This window comes from Heterodontus francisci, chromosome 9 (assembly GCF_036365525.1).
Source record: "Heterodontus francisci isolate sHetFra1 chromosome 9, sHetFra1.hap1, whole genome shotgun sequence".
In the NCBI taxonomy this organism is placed as follows: Eukaryota; Metazoa; Chordata; class Chondrichthyes; order Heterodontiformes; family Heterodontidae; genus Heterodontus; species Heterodontus francisci.
In genome coordinates this window covers 68371489-68394143 of record NC_090379.1, presented here as the reverse complement: position 1 = coordinate 68394143, position 22655 = coordinate 68371489, and the positions used below count along the sequence as shown (strand labels likewise).

Sequence of the window (22655 nt, the reverse complement as noted above, 5' to 3'; positions counted from 1 at the left end):
GGAAACAGCTGATTTAAAAAAAAAGTCAAGTTTTGTTAACATTGTAAACATCTATTGGACTGTGTTTCTGTATGAGATGGAAAAGCATGAATCAGCAATGCTCAAGTTACTTCTTTCGACTCCACCTGTTTCACTGATGACTGTCCTAAATTTTAAATTATGTCACTGCTTAAAGCAATTCATTTGAAATTTTTGATGCCTGGAGAACAGACAGATATATTGGCCGATGTGCGTGACACATCGCCCAACACTGGCTGTCTTAAACCAGCGATAGACTGCTTCGTCAGAATCTTAATGAGTTGCAGTATGGATTTGTGTTCTCTGGATTGGCATTTAATTTTCGACAGCAGACTTAATTTTTTCTGTGGCCCACACAATTGCAACTGTGCTCTTTGCAGATTGTAGCCCACGATTTTGCTTTATGGACCTGATCATCAATAATATCAAGTTTTGTTTTCCGAGACACAAGAATTGCACAGTTGCTATCTTGCATACTTTGGATGCAGTTTCCTCATGCCGGTTTCTTCCTCATATCCTTGTTGGTTTATGGAAGGCTGTCATATCAGACAACGAATGCATATGTCATGTGGGATATTAAACTAATAGTAGTAGATTAAATTGACATTGGCTTGAATTCCATCATTGTATTTATGCCAGTCTTTGAGGTGATCCTGCTCAAGTATTATGGTAGTAGGGCTGAATTGCATTGAAAAAAATGGTTCTCGATGTTGGGATCATTAAAACCAGAGTTTCATTATAAACAGCGTTCATCATAGTGAAATTATGCTTGGGGCCCTACCAAATTCACTGTCAAATTTTGCAAATTGTCATGACATTTTAAGAATCGTAAATTTCACTATTTCATGTATTTAAATTATAAATTTCACTGTTGCAATGAACCATGGAAATGATTTATTTAAAACAACAAAAAAAAGAGAAGGGAGGTTTCTGATTTCAAATGGCATTAATTGTATACTCCAAAAACTATTGTAAAAAGTTGACTATGAACAGTTCATATTATTTACTCGCTGAAGTCAGTATACCACCATTGGCATGCAGATTTTGGCTTCCAAATTCTTTCACTTGATGTGTTGCAGTAATGGTTGTGGCTGTTTTTGATTTGCTCACTTGTCTGCTAATACTTGAGACTGCTTCTCTCAAAACTGCATCAGAAACTCTCCCTCAACAACCAATCAGCAAGTTGAGACTTCTGTCAATCACTAAAACGCGCAATGTTCGCAACATGCCCAGCAATCAGCGGGTTCAGCCTTGTCGATGAATAAAACGTGCGAAGTTTGCAAAATGGCTGATTTTCATGGAGGACCCGAGATTTTATGGCTGTGAATTTGGTAGGGCCTTAACTTTAAATTTCCAATTTTTTTAAATGACAAACTGTTCATTCAGTGAAATTAATGTTTGCAGGATGCAATTCTTGCATCACAGCAACTTGTAATTATATTTGTTACTTATTAAATACCACTGACGTTTTAAAGCCAGGTCATTTATGTTCAGTTAAAGTGGTTGGATGTTGATATATTTTGTCTGATTTTTATCAGATTTACTAAAGATACTGCACGATTCAAGGATGAATTGGATGTCATGAAGTTCATCTGTAAAGACTTCTGGACCAGTGTATTTAAAAAACAGATTGACAATCTTCGGACTAATCATCAAGTAAGTAGTTTGTGTATTTTAACGCGTTTACTGGTTAAGTAGCAGTGTTTTAAAAATCTGAGTTTTGCTGACCTAAAAACTGGCAAAATAAATTAGGAATACAACATATTGTAATAAATGCACTGTTGCCATATCCTATTACTTTGTTTTGGTAAGAAGTTGTAGTTCCATTGTCAAAAGCTCAAAATTATACTTTCCTCCTTCTTCTTCAGGCTTCTTTGCACTGTTTTCCCAGTGCAGAAGGTTAGTGGGTAAGAAAAATCTGAGAATATGGCAAAAGGGCAGGGGATTGTGATTGTGGATAGCTTTTTCAGGGAACAAGTCTCCTTGGTTCTGTAAAATTCTATAATTCTAACTTGGTTCCAGGTTTCTATTAGTGACACTCCATAACTGACCAGCAGCAACTACATGAAAGTGCCCTGACATGTCTCAACTGCCAATTTAAGAAAGAAAATGGGGTTCTGTTTGGTCCATTCTTTGATAGCATGATCAGAATCGGGAAGTCTCCGTGTGGAGAATTGGAGGGATGAACCTATATTCTACTGGTCTTTGATGGTGAAGTAGTGTACTAGCATGTTGCATTACCTTATCACAGATGGCTCCTTGGTTAATCAAAACATACTAAAACTTCAATCCAGTTTTTGGACCTTAATTTTGTGCTACATAAACAAATGCACCTTTTTCCTTAACTGATGTTTTGTCCCTTGTCCCCTCATTTACTTCATTTCATGGAGCTGAATGTTGGCAAGGGAAGAGGAAAAATGAGAGATGGGAGCATTTGCTAAAGTGGACAACACCAAAATACTGAGTATTTCCAGCATCCACAGAAGATCTGACAGCACTTGTGGAGAGAGAAACAGTTAACTTTTCAGGTCTATGACCTTTCATCAGAACTGCAGTACTGATGACAGGCCACAGACCTGAAACGTTAACTGTTTCTCTCTCCATATAGTGGATATTGGTAGGGCCTTTGCCAGTATTGTGGAAAGGTTTCCTTTTAACCCAGGTTCTGACTCACTGGCTTTTACAGAATTTATGCATAAACTAAAAATTAAACCTATGTACATAGTCAATATAACTTGATTGTAATTGAGATATTATAGCTGAAGATTGCTATTTAAAAAGTCTTGTTTAAATACAGACTATTGTTAGGTTGACATGGAAATCTTAAAATTCACTTTGTAATAATGTACTAAATTTGGAAGTAATTGATGACAGCACTTAGTCTAGAGGCAAGAAAGCAGCAGCTCATAGGTTGGTGTTGGAGTGGAAGCAGGTGAAACGGAGGTGGAAGTAGGCAGTGTTTGTGCTGGTTCAGCTGAGACAGTGAGGGGGGATGAAATCTGGCATCTGTCTGATGATCTGGAGGCATTGGAGGGTTTGAGTGTTTGTGGAGAGGCAGAACTGGGTGTTACCAAGGGGCAGCAAGCAGATGAGGAGGGAGCTAAGGATAGATCCTTGGGCGTCTCAACGTAACATTGTAGGGGAAGAAGCTATTGCAGGAGATGATCTAGCTACAATCAGATAAGTAGCATTGGGCTTTGTCCATATTTATACAAGAAACTACTTAAGTAAATTTGTCATGCTGTATTCATGCCACCTTTACTAGTGGTGGCAATGCTGTATTTCTGCTAGTAAGCTGGTGTAGTTACAATATGATAAATTTATATCAGCAGTTTGTTTTAAATGTGGATGTAAAAATTTTAAAATGGGGGGGGGGGTGGGGAAAGGTGGCAGCAAGTGCATACAGATGGAAGAATTTTTTATATATTTGATTTTCCACCAACACCGCCCCCCCCCCCTCCATCCCCCAGCAATCCTGGTATGCCATATGTTAACAGTGCAGGTATTCTTGTACTTTTTAATTACAGTTTTGAAAAAAAAACAAAGAACTCTTCACACTAATTTTGGTCGCAATGAATCTAAATGTTGGATCCTAGGTATAAACTGAGGACCAAATTGAGCTTGTCGCTATCAGTTATTTTGCACCGGGGAAACCAAACTAAGAAATGTGTAACATTTTTTAAACAGTGGAATATGTGCTAAAGATGCAACTGGCAACCATTCAACTAGAGTTCTTAATGTCTTTTCATGGATAATTCTATGTATTAATCTAAAATATTGCCGTATTTGTCAATTTGTTTGAGTTGGAAAGAAAGACTTGCATTTATATGGTACCTTTATCACTTCTCTCGATTGCCTGTTTAATGAATTACTTTGAAATGCAGATAAAATTGTGTAGCTGCATTCATCAGCTAGATCACACAAACAATAAATACCTGCACTGAGCACAGTGACCGCACAAACAGTGAGGTGACTGATCAATTAATTTTGTTTTTGGTGGTTGAAGGAAGAAATGCTGGATAGGACATGGAACTCCCTGTTTTTCTTTACATAGTGCCAGTGGAATTTGTAGTATCTCCCTGAATTATAGGAAGATGCGGCTTCTGTTCCGTTTCATCTGGCAATGTAGTACCCTTTTGTACTATACAGGAGAGTCAGACTAGTTTATTGTTATTCCTGGAGTTTGATAAAGTTTAGATTGAAATATGTATATCGAGTGGCTTACCATTATCCTTTTTTAATGTGTTGATACCTTGTTAATGTCAATGTCTTTACATTAACTTTGCAGGGTATTTATGTGCTCCAAGACAACAAGTTCCGCCTCTTGACTCAGATGTCTGCCGGGAAGCAATACTTGGAATATGCACCCAAGGTATAACTTCTGGTTATACTATAGAGCAGGGTTGTCCAAGCTTTTTCGCCTTTGGAGGAGGGGTGGGGGGGTGGGGGAGGGGTCACATCACAATTTTTGTCTTGGGGGAGGAGGAAGGGGGGGGGGGGGGGGGGTGGCCGGTGAGACAATTTTGGAAAGATAACGGCATTAAAAATTTGACTTGCTATTCATCAAAACAACAACAAATGTGCATTTTTGTGAAGAAGCTTTAAATGAGAGTAATTTATTGACTTAATTTCATGTCACTTTGTTGGACACTGATTTAGTGAGATACCTGGCAACTTTTTTGCTTGCACAAGCAGTCAATGTTTGCCCACACACTTGTTGCAGCGATGCGAAGTATTCCGGATAGATGTCCATCTGTCAGGAGGGAAATCTCTTTTTCTCGCTCTCTTGCTCGCTCTCTCGATACATCCAGTCAGGGGGCTTAACTAAACAAGCATTTGGGTATCTTGGGCATCAAAGTGAAGACATTTTAAATTAGAGTGGTAACTGATTCACGACTCAGTGAACCAACCACCTCTCTGTTGGATCTCTCTCTCTGAAGGGGCTGGTTACTCTCTCTTTCTCAAGTTAGTAGAATGAATCTGTGCAACATTTAACTAATAGAATAGAGCTTGAGATTAGCTGGATGAAAATCAAGCTTGCATCTATAATGCCATTAGAGTTGAATTTTGTTTTTTTTCATAGAACATGAAACAGAGGAATGATGGATCTCGCTGTATTCACGTAATTCATGTATTTTGCAGAAAGTAAGCTAGTTTGTTAGTTTGCAGTCCTGTCTCATTCTACTAGTGTGCTTTTCAGCCTGCCTTCCACAATAGTCAGGTAGTCAGCACAGAAGGCCATTTGGCCCATCGAATCCATGCTGGCTCTCCGCGGAGCAATCCAGTTAGTCGCACTCCCCTGCTCAATCCCCATAGCCCTGCAAATTTATTTCCTTCAAGTGCCCATCCAATTTCCTTTTTAAGTCATTGTTTCCGCTTCCACTGCCCTCGTGGGCAGCAAGTTTCAGATCGTTACCACTTGCATAACTTGCATAAAAAAAAGCTCTTCCTCACATTTCTCCCGCATCTCTTGCCCAAAATCTTCAATCTGTGTTCCCTCAGCCTTGTACCATCAGTTAATGGGACCAGTTTTTCCTTGTCTAATTTATCTAGGACTGTTATAATCTTCTACACCTTTATCAAATCTCCCCTCAATTTCTTTTGCTTCAGGGAGAGCAAGCCTTGCTTTTCCAACCTAACCTTGTAACTAAATCTCCCCTGGAACTATTCTAGTAAATCTCCTCTGCACCCTCTCAAGTACCCTCAGATCCTTCCTAAAGTGTGGTGACCAGAACTGGATGCAGTACTCTAGTTGTGGGCCTAACCAGAGCTTTATAAAGGTTCAGTATAACTTCCTGCTTTTGTACTCTATATGCCTCTTATTTATGAAGCCCAAGATCCATATGCTTTACTAATCACTCTCTCAATATGTCCTATAACCATCAAATATTGATGCACATGCACCCCCAGGTCCCTCTGTTCCTGCACACTCTTTAGAACTGTGCCATTACATCTATATTACCTAACCCTCTCCTTCTGCCAAAATGCATCACCTCACACTTCTCTATTAAAATCCATCTGCCACTTGTCTGCCCGTTCTGCTAGCCTATCCACGTCCTGATGCAGGTGATTCGTATCATCCTCACTGTTTGCCACTCCTCCAAGTTTGGTATCATCAGCAAATTTTGAAATTTCTTTCTGTATTCCAAGATCCAAGTCATTTATATATAGCAAAAAAAGCAGTGGTCCTAGCACTGACCTTTGGGGAACACCACTGTCTACCTTCCTGTAGTCTGAAAAATAACCATTTACCATGACTCGCTGTTTTCTGTCCCTAAGCCAATTTTTTTTATCCAGTTGGATACTGACCCTCCTATTCCATGAGTCTCAACTTTAACCAGCCTTTTTAAAAGGTACTTTGTCAAATGCTTTCTTAAAATCCTTATCGACAACATCCATCACATTCCCTTCATCAACCTTCATCAAAAAATTAAATTACATTAGTCAAGCATGATCTGCATTTTACAAATCTGAAATGAAAAAAGAAAATGGTGTCAGCACAGCGGTTGTGATATGTAACAAGTGTTCTATTTTATAATTCCAGTTTTGTCGCTTTACAAACCTTCAGGATTACAAGGGATGAGATCCATTTATGGGAGTGACTTGGTGACGCTGAACTTACACATTTTGGAGTATTGCTCTTAGCAGTCACATTTGAAATATTATATTAGTTTCTGTAGGGATTTTCATAAACATCAGGAACATAGGAACAGGAACAGGCCATTTAGCCCCTGAAGCCTGTTCTGCTATTCAATGAGATCATGGATGATCTGCAACCTAACTCGACATGTCTGCTTTTATATCCCTTAATATCTTGGGTTAAGATAAATCCATCAATCATCTCAGTTTTAAATTTAACAATTGATCTAGCATTAATTGCTGTTTGCGGAAGAGTTCCAAACTTCTACCACCCTTGCGTGAAGAGTTTCCTAATTTTTAGACTATGCCCCTAGTCCTAGACTCCCCAACCAGCCAAAATAGTTTCTACCTACCCTACCTGTTATCCTTAATATCTTAAATTTCCATCAAATCACCACTTAACCTTCTAAATTCCAGGGAATTCTAGTTTGTGTAATCTATCCTCGTAATTTAACTTTTGTAGTCCAGGTCTCATTCTGGTAAATCTATGCTGCACTCCCTCTAAGGCCAATATATCTTTCCTAAGATGTGGCGCCCAAAATTGCTCACAACACTCCAGGTGTGGTCTAACCAAGTATAACACTCGTGTAATTTCTACCCCCTTATATACTAGTATCTTCTAGTCTTCTAGATACAAAGGCCAGCAATTTCATTTGCCTCTTTGATTATTTTCTGTACTTGTTCATGACATTTTGATGATCGATGTACTTAGACTCCCAAGTCTCTTTGGACCCTCCACTGTTTCTAGTCTTTCCCCATTAAGAAATTACTCTGATCTATCCTTGGGTCCAAAGTGGATGCTCTCACATATGCCCACACTGAAATCCATTTGCCACAGTTTTGCCCATTCACTTAATCCATTATTTCTTTATGCTTCCATCTGCACAGGGCAGGATGAAGCCATGGTGGGATTTAAGAACTAAGATGAGAATTTTAAAATCAAAGCATTGCTTGACTGGGAGCCAATGTAGGTCAGTGAGCACAAGGGTGATAGTTGAACGGGACTTGGTGCGAGTAAGGACATGAGCAGCAGTTTTAAATGACCAGGTTTACGAATGGTAGAATGTTGGAGACCAGCCAGCAGTGCGTTGAATAGTCAAGTCTAGAGGTAACAAAGGAATGAATGAGGGTTTTAGCAGCAAATGAGCTGAGGCAGGGCAAAGTTGGGCGATGCTATGGAAGTGGAAATAGGCGGTCTTAGAATGGCGCAGATCTGTGCTCAGAAGCTCATCTCGTGGTCAAATATGACACCAAGGTTGCGAATAATCTGTTTTAGCCTCAGACAGTTGCAGGGAGAGGTATGGAATCAATAGCTACAGAACTGAGTTTGGAGCAAGGACTGAAAACGATGGCTTCAGTCTTCCCAATATTTAATAGAAAGAAATTTCTGCTCATCCAGTACTGGATGTTGAATAAGCAGTCTGATAACTTAGAGGCAGTGGAGGAGTCGAGAGAGGTAAAGCTGGGGGTCATCATACATGTAAAAACTAATGCTGTGCTTTTGGATGATGTTGCCAAGGGGCAGCACATAGAATGTTAAATAGGGGGCCAAGGACAGATCCTTTGGGGGACAGCAGATATAAAGGAGTGGGAAGAGAAGCCATTGCAAGTGATATTCACTCTGGCTACGATTGGATGGAAAAGAATGGTACCAGGAGAGAGTAGTCCCACCCAGCTGGACAACAGTGGAGAGGTGTCAGAGAATTGTGTGGTTAACCATGTCAAAGGCTGCAGACAGGTTGAGGAAGGAACGTTTACCTTTGTCACAGCCACTCTGGCACTCGGTCACAAATGACATCCTGTTTGATACTGTGGCAGGGGCAGATACCTGATGGGGAAGGATTCAAACATGGAGGTCTGGGAAAGATGGGCACGGATTTGGGAGGCGACAATACGTTCAAGGACTTGGGAGGTTAGAGATGGGGTGGTAGTTGGCAAGGATGGTAGGGGGTCAAAGCTTGGCTTTTTGAGGAGGAGCTGATGGCAGATTTAAAGGAGAGGATAGTGCCTATCATTGAAGTAGTTAATAAATAGTGAATAGTTGATGTCCCAACACTGATCCTGTGGTGCACCAGAATCAAAAATGAGTAACCTTTGAAAAAGAGAAAAATATAAGGGATGGGATTGAGCATGAGTGGGGTGAGATTAGGTGGGTTATTTATAGAGGGGGAAAAAAAACTTGATGGACTAAATTACCTGCTTCTGTGCTGTAAAATTCATTGATTTAATGAAGAGGTTTTTAGGGCATCAATGAACCATATCAAAGTTAGTGGAATTTTTGTTTTGTATTTGGGGGAGATGAGACCAGGGGAAAGGAATGTACTTAGGGCTTTTAAAATGATGTTACAAATTAATTGATAAATGCAGGAGCATTGTTTTCCAGAATCAGAAGGAAAATGGTGAAGAATGTTGAGTTAAACATAATTTGGAGTCTAACTACAGCAGAGTTGCTTAATTTCAAAAATAGCCGAATTCTGTAGGGATTTGAGGTGTGCAGACTTTGTCCTAAAGTAGGAAGTAACTGAAAAGTAACTATGCCAACCTTGGAATGGATTAGATGTTTTGAATGACTTTCATTCATTCTTTGATTTTCAACATTGCCTTGAACACTTCACTTGAATGCAAATTAATAAAATTTACAATGTACGCATCTTGGATTCTGGCTGTTCTTTACATAAAGCCAATCTAATGAAAATACTTAAATTGTTAAGTAGGTAATAAAGATTTTATTCTTTTTCTGAATATGAAAAAATCCATTTTAGTTGCAACTGCTTTAGGGAACAAAATAATTAATTGCAGTAGCATAGCTATTTCCTCTACCAAAAATGCTTAGTTTGATTCCTGAGTTAGTGCACTGATCACTTCAGAGCTGCTTCATATATTTCCTCTAACTGCAACAATAAATTGAGTGTTGGTACAGAAACAAAAGACCAATTGCGCCCTGAAGAATTTAATAATTATAGTACATTTATTTGTAAGTTGATCACCCACATGTTGCTCACAATTTGAGCTGTGCACACAGCTGGGTGAAACTGCTAAACTGAGTAGCAACGGTGACCATTGGAATTCATTAGTAAGTAGTATACATAATGTGTTATCAAACTGAAATTTAATCTAGTTTTCGTACTTTTAAAACTGCAAGTCAGTGGCAATTAACAGCTGTAAGTTGGTTCCTGACTTGGTGTTAATTATTGTGGCTGACTGTTGATTGACTAGTTGTAACTAGTATGTTTCTAAAGTATATATTAGAAGGATATCTGCAAATGTACAGAGCTTTGTTCACAGGTGAATCTGGTTAAAAGTGACTTGCTGAATGGAGTAGCGATGGAAATTTGGTGAGAATGGGAAGGTGGTAAGGGGTAAAATTAAAATGAACTAATTAGAGGATACCAACATTAAAGGCATCCAAATTGCATTAAATAAAAATCTGCTATACAGAAATAATTGAATAATAAATAGGAGTAAGGGAATACTAAACTAAAACATATAAAACAAAAGTAAACAGACTTTTAAATGATCTAACAGTTGAGACCTGTAGTTTATCGCTCCAGTGCCATGTGGGAACACCAGGATATTTCATGTATCCTGGATAACCACCTGTGCAGGAAGTGCCTCCAGTTTCTCAAAACTCAGGGGTAGGAAGAGGATGGCAGTGTAGGAATCTGGGAGCATGGTACATTCATCAGTTTTCAGTGCTGAATACCATTGAGGGTGACAGCAACTTGGGGGAGTGCACATCTCTGGTACAATGGGGCAAATGACTACACAGGTGGGCACAGCAAAGTGTAGAAATTCAGTGGTCATAGGAAATTTGTAGACTGGCAATTCTGCAACTGCTGACTTGAGTCCCACAGGGTGTGCTGCTTCCCTGGTGCCAGGGTAAAGACAACACTCGGAGGGTGCTTAACATTTTAAGGGAGGAAGGGGAATAGCCAGAACTCATGGTCCCTGTGAGAACCAATGATATATAGGACGGAAAAGGTTTGCAGAGCTCAGGAGGAAATTTAAGAGCAGGATCTTGGGTAGTAATCTCCAGATTACTCCCAGTGATGCACACTGAGTATAAGAACAATAAGATAAGACAAGTTAATGTATGGTTGGAGAAATGGTGCAGGAGGGAGGACTTCCAATTCTTGGGGAAACTGGGATCTGTTCAAGGGGTGGGGGGGTTGCATCTGAACAGAGCTGGAACTGCTGTCCTTGTGGAAACGTTAACTATTGCTATGGGGAATGTTTAAACTATTTGGCAGGGGATGGATACCAGGATGAAACATTAGAAGGGAGAAACAAGGTATGCAAAGAACTGGGAGAGGCAAAAAGAATAGTTCAGAAATAAGAGGAATCAGATTGGGGTAAATGTGAGCAGTCTAAGATAAGTTGGGAGTGCATGTGAGAAAATGCAGGTAGCGTGGTAACTAAAGTTGGTGAGCTGCAAGCACAATGGGACTATGATATATTGGGAATAACGGAGACCTGGCTCAAAGAAGGGGAGGATTTAGTACTTGATATTCCTGGCTACAAGATATTTAGGGAAGTGGGGGGGGGGGGGTGTGGGGGGAGGAGGAGTGGCAGTGTTGATCGAAGAAACTATTGTAGCACTAGACAGGGATGATGTAACTAAGGGGCCAAAGACGGAATCTATTTGGTTAGAATTGAGGAACAATAGAAGAGCTCTTAAGATACTGTATACTGGGTATTTACTGTAGGTCACCAATTAGTGGGAAGGAGGTGAAGGAGCAAATTTGCAGGTAAGTTACAGAAAGATCTACACAGTAGTGATAATGGGGAACCTCAATTATCCTAATATACACTGGGATAGTAACGATGTTAAAGGTAAAGATGGGGAGGAATTCCTGAAATGCGTACGAGAACTCTCCTGAGCAGTGTATTTTCAGCCCAACAAGGACAGGAAGATTACAAATATTACACCCCTATTTATAAAAGGGAAAGATAAACTTGGCAATTAGAGGCCAGCCAGCTTAATATCTGCTGGGCAAATTTTACAGATAAGTAAAATTAATTGGCATTTGGTAAAGTATGGACTAATAAATGAAAGTCAGCACAGAATTGTTAAAGGCAAATTGTGTTTCACTAACTTGATTGAGTTCTTTGAAGTAACGGAGAAGATTGAGGGTAGTGCAGTTGATATGTGCACAGACTTACAGATGGTGTTTGACAAAGTACCATATATTTGCAAATTTAAAACCCGTGAGATTAAAAGGACAGTGGCAGTATGGATACAAAATTAGCTAAGGAATAAAAGCAGGGAGTAGTTGTGAACTGCTGTTTCAGACTGGAGGAAAGTATGCAGTTGTGTTCCCCAGGGGTTGGTATTAGGACAACTGCTTGCTCATATTAATCACCTGGACTTTGGCATAATTTCAAAGTTTGCCGATGACCCAGAACTCAAAACAATGAGGTGGATAGTTATGGACAGGTGGTAAGTGATGTGGATGGCTTCCACTTTTCATTTCCCAACTGACTGCAATCCTGTTTTGTTAAAAATCGTGCATTAGTCCCCGAGTGATTTTGGGGGTCAAATAAATTGACAAATGACAGGTTTTTAAAAAGATAATTATTTTTAAACAATTCCCAAAATGTTTGCAACCTTCACCTACTCGTGCGTTCACACACAAGAATAAATAGATAGAGAAAAAGGAGTAGGATGCAATTAAAATACAAGATAATATGAGTTTGTGGTTTATAGAATACTGTTGAATCTTCTCAGGAGGAAAGTCTTTTTTAAAGGTGCAGGCCTGGATGTTTGCAGTCTTGAAATTGTTTAGGTGCTGTAGCAGTGGTTAAAATGCAGCTCAAGATTGGTGGTTTAAATTTGGTTTACCTTTGCAGATGGAGAGTCTTAGTCACTTTGTAATTTCTCTGCTGCAGTGGTTGTTCAGTTCTTGTTCAGCAGGGTTCTTCTGTTTAGCTGGATCTCTCTCAGCCTCTGGTTGGAAATTGGCTTTCTGTGGTCTTGGCTTGATTTTTGTCTCTCTCTCTCCACAGGGTTACATTTTAGGTTAAAATCTGTCACATTTGAGTCTGTTAGGTGACACATGGCCCTTTCCCCAGAATGAGCCAGGATATGGAAATCATGGCTATCTATTGATGTCTGAATGCGAACCATTCTGTTATAATGCTGCTACTTCACACTTGTTCATTTTGATTTGGGCTGTGAGTCAGTCTGTCTCCAGAACCTTTTGTTAGTTTGTTCATGCAGATAGGAGTCAGCAATATGTAACTGTGCTCCTTTTGATTTCAATGGTTTCTCCCCAAAGCTATTTCAGATGAGGTTAACAAGTTTCATCCTCAACAGACAGAGGTCTGTATTTCAGTACAGTAGGGATCACATGACCACCAGTTCATTTTGTCTGTGGTACAAGTGTTCAAGTTCTTGTGGTTCAGTTTAACAGTTGACTTGTTTTTATTTTCATAATTACTCCAATTCATTGCTAATGTCATGCTCAGAAGGAGCTGTGATGAAAACAGAAACGGACTTCAGCAGGACATGTATGATGGTATTGAGAGCTTTTGCGCCAACCATCAAGAAGATTGCCCCCCTCAAATCTAAGTCAGGGCACACAATCACTGACCAACGCAAGCAAATGGACCGCTGGATGGAACACTACCTAGAACTGTACTCCAGGGAAAATGTTGTCACTGAGACCGCCCTCAATGCAGCCCAGTCTCTGCCAGTCATGGATGAGCTGGACATACAGCCAACAAAATCGGAACTCAGCGATGCCATTAATTCTCTAGCCAGCGGAAAAGCCCCTGGGAAGGACGGGATTTTCCCTGAAATAATCAAGAGTGCCAAGCCTGCTATACTTTCAGCACTGTACGAACTGCTTTGCCTGTGCTGGGACGAGGGAGCAGTACCACAGGACATGCGCAATGCCAATATCATCACCCTCTATAAGAACAAGGGTGACCGTGGTGACTGCAACAACTACCGTGGAATCTCCCTGCTCAGCATAGTGGGGAAAGTCTTCGCTCGACTCGTTTTAAACAGGCTCCAGAAGCTGGCTGAGCGTGTCTACCCTGAGGCACAGTGTGGCTTTCGAGCAGAGAGATCCACCAGTGACCTGGTGTTCTCCCTTCGCCAGCTACAGGAGAAATGCCGTGAACAACAGATGCCCCTCTACATTGCTTTCATTGATCTCACCAAAGCCTTTGACCTCGTCAGCAGACGTGGTCTCTTCAGACTACTAGAAAAGATTGGATGCCCACCAAAGCTACTAAGTATCATCACCTCATTCCATGACCATATGAAAGACACAATTCAGTATAGCGGCGCCTCATCAGACCCCTTTCCTATCCTGAGTGGCGTGAAACAGGGCTGTGTTCTCGCACCTACACTTTAGTTTAGTGATACAGCACTGAAACAGGCCCTTCGGCCCACCGAGTGTGTGCTGGCCATCAACCACCCATTTATACTAATCCTACACTAATCCCATATTCCTACCACATCCCCACCTGACCCTATATTTCCCTACCACCTACCTATACTAGGGACAATTTATAATAGCCAATTTACTTACCAACCTGCAAGTCTTTTGGCTTGTGGGAGGAAACCGGAGCACCCAGAGAAAACCCACGCAGACACAGGGAGAACTTGCAAACTCCACACAGGCAGTACCCAGAATTGAACCCGGGTCGCTGGAGCTGTGAGGCTGCGGTGCTAACCACTGCGCCACTGTGCCGCCCTGTTTGAGATCTTCTCCCTGCTGCTCTCACATGCGTTCAAGTCTTCAGAAGAAGGAATTTTCCTCCACACAAGATCAGGTGGCAGGTTGTTCAACCATGCCCGTCTAAGAGCGAAGACCAAAGTACGGAAAGTCCTCATCAGGGAACTCCTCTTTGACAATGCTGCATCAACATCTCACACTGAAGAGTGTCTGCAGAGACTCATCGACAGGATTGCGGCTGCCTGCAACGAATTTGGCCTAACCATCAGCAACAAGAAAATGAACATCATGGTACAGGATGTCAGAAATGCCCCATCCATCAATATCGGCAACCACACTCTGAAAGTGGTTCAGGAATTCACCAGTAACCTATCTCTCGATGCAGAAATCAACAAGCGCATGGGAAAGGCATCCTCTGCTATGTCCAGACTGGCCAAGAGAGTGTGGGGAAAATGGCACACTGACACAGAACACAAAAGTCCAAGTGTATCAAGCCTGTGTCCTCAGTACCTTGCTCTACGGCAGCGAGGCCTGGACAACGTACGTCAGCCAAGAGTGACGTCTCAATTCATTCCATCTTCGCTGCCTCCGGAGAATCCTTGGCATCTGGTGGCAGGACCATATCTCCAACACAGAAGTCCTCGAGGCAGCCAACATCCCCAGCTTATACACCCTACTAAGCCAGCGACACCTGAGATGGCTTGGCCATGTGAGCCGCATGGAAGATGGCAGGATCCCCAAGGACACATTGTACAGTGAGCTAGTCACTGGTACCAGACCCACCGGCCGTCCATGTCTCCGCTTTAAAGACATCTGCAAACACGACAATGATCACAAGTCGTGGGAGTCAGTTGCCAGCGATCGCCAGAGCTGGTGGGCAACCATAAAGGCGGGGCTAAAGCGTGGCGAGTCGAAGAGACTTAGCAGTTGGCAGGAAAAAAGACAAGTGCAAGGAGAGAGCCAACTGTGTAACAGCCCCGACAACCAATTTTATCTGCAGCACCTGTGGAAGAGTCTGTCACTCTAGAATTGGCCTTCCCCGCCACTCCAGGCGCTGCTTCACAAACCACTGACCACCTCCAGGCGCTTACCCATTGTCTTTCGAGACAAGGAGGCCAAAGATAGATAGCTCCTTTCGATTTCATTGATTCTCCCCAAAGCTATTTCAGATGAGGTTAACAAGTTTCATCCTCAACAGACAGAGGTCTGTATTTCAGTACAGTAGTGATCACATGACCACCAGTTCATTTTGTCTGTGGTACAAGTGTTCAAGTTCTTGTGGTTCAGTTTAACAGTTGACTTGTTTTTATTTTCATAATTACTCCAATTCATTGCTAATGTCATGCTCCGAAGGAGCTGTGATGAAAATAGAAACGGACTTCAGGACATTGACATACTGGTGAAATGGGCAGACACATGGCAGATCAAAGTTAACACACCGATATGTGAATTGATTCATCTTTAACTGAAGAATGAGGAGAGGCAATCTAAACAAAATGATTTCATCAACTTTGCCTCCAATTTCCACTCCTCCCTTGCCTTCACATGGTTCATCTTAGACTCTTTCCTTTCCTTCCTTGACTTCTCCATCTCCATTTCTGGGGATGGACTTTCGACCAATATTCACCATAAGCCATAAGTCCTTTTTCATCACCGAGAATTCCCCTCCACTGAGGTTGATGATCCTCAACCGTATTTGGCCCATTTCCCACATTTGTGCCTTCACCCCCTTCCCTCCCTCCCAGAAGCATGATGTAGTTCCACCACTATGCCACCAGCCTCCACATTCAACAGGTCATCCTTCCCCATTTCCACCACCTCCAGCGTGATGCTACCACCAAACACACTTTTTTTTTCTCCCCTCCTTTTGGCATTCCGAAAGGACCATTCCCTTTGCGACACCCTGGTCTACTCCTTAATTAGCCCCTCACTTCCCCATGCAAGTGCTGGAGATGCAAAATCTGCCTTTCACCTTTTCCCTTCCCACTGTCCAGGGGTCCAAATACTCCTTCAAGGTGAAACAGCGGTTTACTTATACAGTATATTAAATTGAAAGTATTCGCTGTTCACAATGCTGCCTCCTCTACATTTGGGAAAACAAATGCAGACTGGGTGATCGCTTTGCTGAACACAACTTTCACCTTGAACTTCCAGTTGCTTGCCATTTTAATTCTCTCATTCCTGCCCTGACCTTTCTATCCTCTGTCTCATACACTTTTCCAATGAAGCTCAATGGAAGCTTGAAGAACACCCCATCTTTTGATTAGGCACTTTACTGCCTTCTGGACTCTACATTGAATTGAACAATTTCGGATTATAACCACAGCTCCCATTTTTTTCTGAGAGCAGGTGCTAGTAATGGCCTGCTGTTGCCATTTACACCACCTCTACATCCATTTTTTTTTTGCTTCTTTACTGGTCCTATTACCACACCCTTTTGCCTTGCACCATCATCTCTATTGTCATTTAATCACACCTATCTTCCAACCTATCACAGACCTTCTTCTTGTCCTTTTCCTCCCCCCACCCTCTTCCTTTCCTTGCCTCTACTTGCTTAAAAACTGGTACATCTCTAACCTTTTCCAGCTCTGATGAAAGTTAATCAACCTGAAACATTAACAATTTCTCTTCCCAAAGATGCTGCTTGACCTGAGTATTTCCAGCATTTCACTTTTTACTAGATGCTAGAAATTGGAAATATTTTGATTTTCTATAAACTGAATGTACTATTTGAAAGGTGTGCAGGGAGAGAGCTAACTGGTGGATGAAAGTACACCAATCTTTGAAGGTGGCAGGCCAAATTGAGAAGTTTAAAAAAAAAAAAATAAGGCATGTAGGATCTTTAGTTTTGTTAGTAGAGGGATAGAGTGCAAAAGCAAGGCGGTTATGCTAAACCTTTGGTACTGGTTGGCATCCTTCCATCTATGAAAGATGGACATGCAGCAAACAATCCATTTAGGTGGGGTGTCGTCTCTTGGTGCACCATTGCTGATGGCTGTGAAGGCCAATCCTTGAGAGGCAGGTTCTGCCATAAGTGCTGCATGTGAAGCTGCCAAGTGATGCTGTGAGTTGTTTTCGGCAGTGGTGCCTGTTGCTAAGCTGCTGGAGCCACTGGTCATCATGGTAGTGCATGCCAGTCCACAGGATGTGTTTCCACTTTCCTCTTTTGCCAGTTAGTGACTCCCAGGTGCGATAGTTGACATTTAGGTCTTTCATGTCATACTTGCAGCCTTTATAAAACACTGGTTAGGCTTCAGCTGGTGTATTGTGTTCAATTCTGGGCTTTAGGAAGGATTTTCAGGCTTTTGAGAGGGTACAGAAAAGATTTACTAAAATGGTACCAGGGATGTGGGACTTCAGAAGCTGGGATTATTCTCCTTGCAGCAGAGAAGATTAAGAGGACATTTATAGGTGTTCAAAATCATGACTGGTTTTGAGAGAGTAAATACAAAGAAACTGTTCCTACTGACAGGCGGTTTGGTAACCAGAGGGTGCAGATTTAAAGTGATTGGCAAAAGAACCAGAACCGACACGAGGAAACATTTGGTGTGTTGTAATCTGGAATTCACTGCCTGAAAGGGTGGAGGAAGCAGATTCAGTAGTAGCTTTCAAAAGAGAATTGGATAAATACTTGAAGGGAGAAAAATTGCAGGGCTATAGGTAAAGCGTAGGGTAGTGGGACTAGCTGGAAAGCTCTACCAAAGAGTTGGCACAGTACAATGGGCCCCTTTCTGTGCTGTACCATTCTATGATCTTACAAGGTTAATGGTGCTAAAGAAAAAATCTATTGAGGAAAAACAGGATCTTTGTAATTGTCTTGATAAGTTACTGTAATGACATCAATGGAATGCATTAGATCTGTGCTGAGAAATCAAACTTTTTACTGATGTATTTTGTCTCCATGTTCCCAAGACACTTCAAACAATGAATTACTTTTAAGTGTAGTTACTGTTGTGGTAAACAGACGTGATGGCCATTTTGCACGCAGTACATTTCCACAAACATTGAGATGACTAGTTACTCTGTGGGTGGGGGTTGTCATTGAGGAGACTGGAAAAACTCTGAATGCTTTGAAGAATGCCATGGAATTCTTGAGGTCTTGGAACAAACCAGCATAACATTTGTTTGTCTTACCTGAAGGACAGCACCTCCAACAATGCAGTGGCCCATCACTGTTGTACTGCTAGCCAAAATTCAGCCTAAGTTCTGAAATAGGAGTTTCATCTGCATCCTTCTGAGTCTGGTGAGAATACTACCAGCCAAGCTGAGTTGAAACAGATCAGAGGAGGAATGCAAACTGAATTAAATAAAAGTTATAACAACTGCCAGACACTTGAAAATGTCTTTACAGGCAATAGTGTAACTGACTTTATTTCTCATTTACAACTTGTTGCCTTTTCAATCATCCTTGATTTGAGCTCTCTTGCAGAAGTTGGTTATGGAGAGTTTAAAGCAGACACTTACTAGGCAAACAATATTTATTATAGGTTTGTTGCAATGCTCTTTAAATATTGCAGGAAGTTAACAGAATCCTTATCTTTTATTTCAGTATTTGGCATTTACTTGTGGACTAGTTAGAGGTGCCTTATCGAACTTGGGAATTAAAAGTATTGTGACAGTAGAAGTTACTGCAATGCCTGCATGTAAGTTGTTTGGTATCTTTAATGTGTTTTAGTGGAATTAATTGCTGGATTTAAGTATTTTTATGGTTTCCATGTTATAGGCTGTTTGGAGCTCAGGGATTCCTCCACACCATTCTTTGTACTTTACTATTCTTTTCAGGTTTTCTGTTCCTTCCTGTTGGTCAAGCAGAATTTTGGCAAAATGTATACAAAGAGTTGCTTATCTACCTGAAATACAGAGGGCTGAAAGTCCACAACCAAACTGCTTTGTATTTCTTTTAAAAGCTAATGAATGATATGTTCAAGAAAACTGTAGTTTAACCCAACGCAGTGTTCATTTGTTTTGTTGCTGCATAAAGTTTTTATTAATATATCCAAGTAATTGCAGATATTTTTATATCCTAAAGGAAGTAATCTTACTGTTTTTGTTCTTTTTGCAGGTAAATTCCAAGTAATGATACAAAAGATGTAGAAAATATCTTCAAGCACTCAAGTATTAGCTTTGAAAATCTAGATTATTTAAAACTGTTATTTCATTGTTCTGTAAAACAGCAATATAATGTATTGTTTACATAAGTTTGTCTTTTTAGCTGTTTGTTTTGTAATTTTTAAACTGACTAATTCTGCCAGATGGCATAATATAAAAATTCACTTTAGACTAGGTGAATAAATAGAATTTTGGACTCCTGGTTGTGCATTCTAAGTGTTTTATGGATGTAGTTGAGCTCATTTCTGATCAACTGATTTATCTTTTTCCTTAATTCTAATTATTTTAAAACACTTTATCCATTTGATGTAAAAAGAAATTATCTACATGTGCTGAAATTCAGAATTAGAATAAAATGCTTGAAATATACAACCAGTCTGTCAGTACTCCTAAAGGGGTACTGGTTGTTTCAGGTGAAGATCCTTAGCCAGTTTAATGGATCTGTTGTGTTAGCCATGGCTCTGACCTCAGAGTCAGGCTGTGGGTTCAAGATCTACTCCAGATACTTGTGCACAAAAATCAAGGCTGACACTCCAGTGCAGTACTGAGGAAATGCTGTACAATTGGGGGGTACCGTCTTTTGAATGAGACAGTAAACCGAGGCCCTATCTGCTCTCTCAGGTGGACATAAATGATGAAAAGGTATGATTGTGAAGAACAGGGGAGCTATCCTCGGTATTCTGGTCAATATCTATCCCTTAATCAACATCATAAAACATTATCTGGTCATTTTCACATTGCTGTTCAAATCGGCTGCCAAATTTCCTACATTACAACAGTGACTGCACTTCAAAGGTATGCCATTGGCTGTAGTGCTCTTGGATGTCTTGTGGTCTTGAAAGGTGCTATATAAATACAAGCTTGTCTTTTAAGGTTGACAGTATTTTCTATTTTTGTGACTGAAGATAAAGAGTGATAGCATGCTGATTTGACAGCACCCTTGTGCATTAGTTTATCTAAATTCTAACAGTGAAGACAAAAAGATGCAACCATTTGAAACTAGTCTTGGAGTAATAGACAATTTATTATATAAAGTTTGGTTAACATGAATCCCCTACTTAAAATTGTTTTTGAAAACTGAACTGGAGGCTGGACTTGTATGTTTAATTGTCCCAACCAAACAAACTGGATTTTCCCTCACCCACCCCATGTTATCAGCCAAAGTGAAAAAAATGACAGTGATTCCACTTTAATAGCTTTTTTCACTTTACTAAATCAGATATGTTTTGCCAGTAACATTGAGAGCATATTCAGCACTTAAAACAATATCCTATCCCTGTTTGGTTATGACTGAAATGTGTGTGTATGTATATGTTTGTGTTTATATCAGAAAAGATTGAAATTGACCAGACCAAGTGGTTCCATGAAAAATTGAGATCTGTTGAGAACTAGCATTTAGAAAAAAATACAATCCATTTTAATTATTTATTTAAGCCAGCATTGTGAAAATAGATTTGATATGATTAAAATGTAACCTGTTTCTATTTTTTCTTCACTGATGAGCATGTTCAGTTTCTATAATGTGTATATACCATACCAACTTCTGAATGTGGTAGATTCGATAACTTTAGATTTGTAATGCTATGACTGGATCTAAAACATTAATAAAGGATATAAAAGTACTGTTTTTCTAACATCCAAATATTCAACTAGGATTTTAGTCCAGTACACTTATGCCCCAAACTCTAATTTGTACTTACAAGTTCCTCTAATAGGAAACAATGCTTGAGAAAACAGAAGCTGTATTTTGTTAGGATAAATTTAATTAAATTTCTCCCAGAGTGTATCTGTATTAAGTACATGTATGTAAGCCTACACTTTGGACAGGTGGTCAAAAAGTTTGACATTTAGTCTCAAAACAGAAAATGCAGCAGTCAGATAGCATCTGTAGAGAGAAGCCTGTTGAGAACATGCAGCTATATTTAACGTATTAAGCATCTGAGACATTTTCCTAGGAGTGTAATCAGTCAAAAACTGAAAGATAAAAGAAAGATGTAGGGATGGGTGACTAAAACATTGATTAAAGAGAGGTTTTATGAAAGGCCTAAACTATCTACATTGGCTCCTGGTTAAGCAATGCCTTGATTTTAAAATTCTCATTGTTCTCAAATTCCTCCATGGCCATGCCCCTGCCTCTATTGCTAATCTCCTCCAGCCTTACAACCCTCATCCTCATAATTGCTGCACCATTGGCAGCTGTGCCAGCAGCTGCTGAGGCCCAAAGCTTTGGAATTCCCTCCCTAAACTTCATTCTTTCTTTCCTCCTTTTTAAGATGCTTCTTTAAAACCCATTCTTTTCATATCAGTGCAAACTACAGGCAACCAATTTCCTTGTACCCTATAAGCTTGTGGTTATCAAATTGTTTAGCTCTCCTGTGAAGCATCTTGGTGTTTTGCTTTGTTAAAGGTACTATATAAATGCCAGTTGTTAAAAAGGTGGAGAAGTTTAGGAAGGGAATTCCAGAGCTTTGGGTTTAAATTGCTGTAAGCACAACTGCCAATGGTGGATTGACTGGAGTAGGGGGATGTCCTAGAGTCCAGAGTTGGAGGAACACAGTTCTTGATGGTGTGGCTGGAGGCAATCACTAAGCTGGGGAAGAGCAAGACCATGGAGGGATTTAAATACACTGGCTGCCCCAGTTCACCAATACTTAAATTCTCAATGTAGGCTGATGAACATAGGGGTGATTAGTGAGCAAGACCTGGTGCAGGTTAGGATGCCAAGTAGCAGAATTTTGTAGGAACTTAAGTTCAGACAGTGGAAGATGAGAGGCTGGCTGAGAGCATTGGAATAGTTGAGTCGTAAATGGATATTTTGTCAGAATGGCAAGATACCACAGATTAACAGCATTTAAAAAGAAAAACAAAGCAACAATGATTTGTAAAGTGCTTCAGTGGAAAAATAAGTGATAGAAAACCATTAACATCTTACTAAACATTAAGTCCTTCTTTGACTAGTATTTTTCAATCTTCCATGGTATTGCACAAAGGGAGCCATGACCAAGTGTACTTCAAGTAAAACAGAATAATAGTGCAGAAGAGGCTCTTCGGCCCATCGAGGCTGCACCAATGCATTAAAGACACCTGACCTGACAGGGGCAAAGACTTGCGTGATAACAATCAAAGCTGTCGACATAATTTAGTTCCCATTTTAAAGACATAGGCTGGAATTTTACACCCCCCAAATGAGCGGGCTGGTGC

General features: G+C 40.5%; 1 protein-coding gene across 4 annotated transcripts in view; it reads left to right on the top strand.

Moving 5' to 3' along the window:
- LOC137373831 (trafficking protein particle complex subunit 6B) overlaps positions 1-22318 on the top strand; it is a 51447-nt gene extending 29129 nt beyond the window's left edge. Inside the window, exons 3-7 of one of the 4 annotated variants that reach the window (XR_010975712.1) lie at positions 1557-1674; positions 4307-4390; positions 5102-5163; positions 18895-18988; positions 19408-22318. Coding sequence is in view for 3 of the 4 variants with exons in the window: in XM_068039259.1 (XP_067895360.1) it covers positions 1557-1674; positions 4307-4390; positions 18895-18988; positions 19408-19439 (328 nt within the window). In the remaining variant the exon portion in view is untranslated. Of the gene's footprint in view, positions 1-1556; positions 1675-4306; positions 4391-5101; positions 5164-6562; positions 9320-18894; positions 18989-19407 lie in introns of those variants that run through there. The other 3 variants (XM_068039259.1, XM_068039261.1, XM_068039262.1) reach the window with 3 other exon arrangements.
- Positions 22319-22655: the final 337 nt, after the last annotated feature.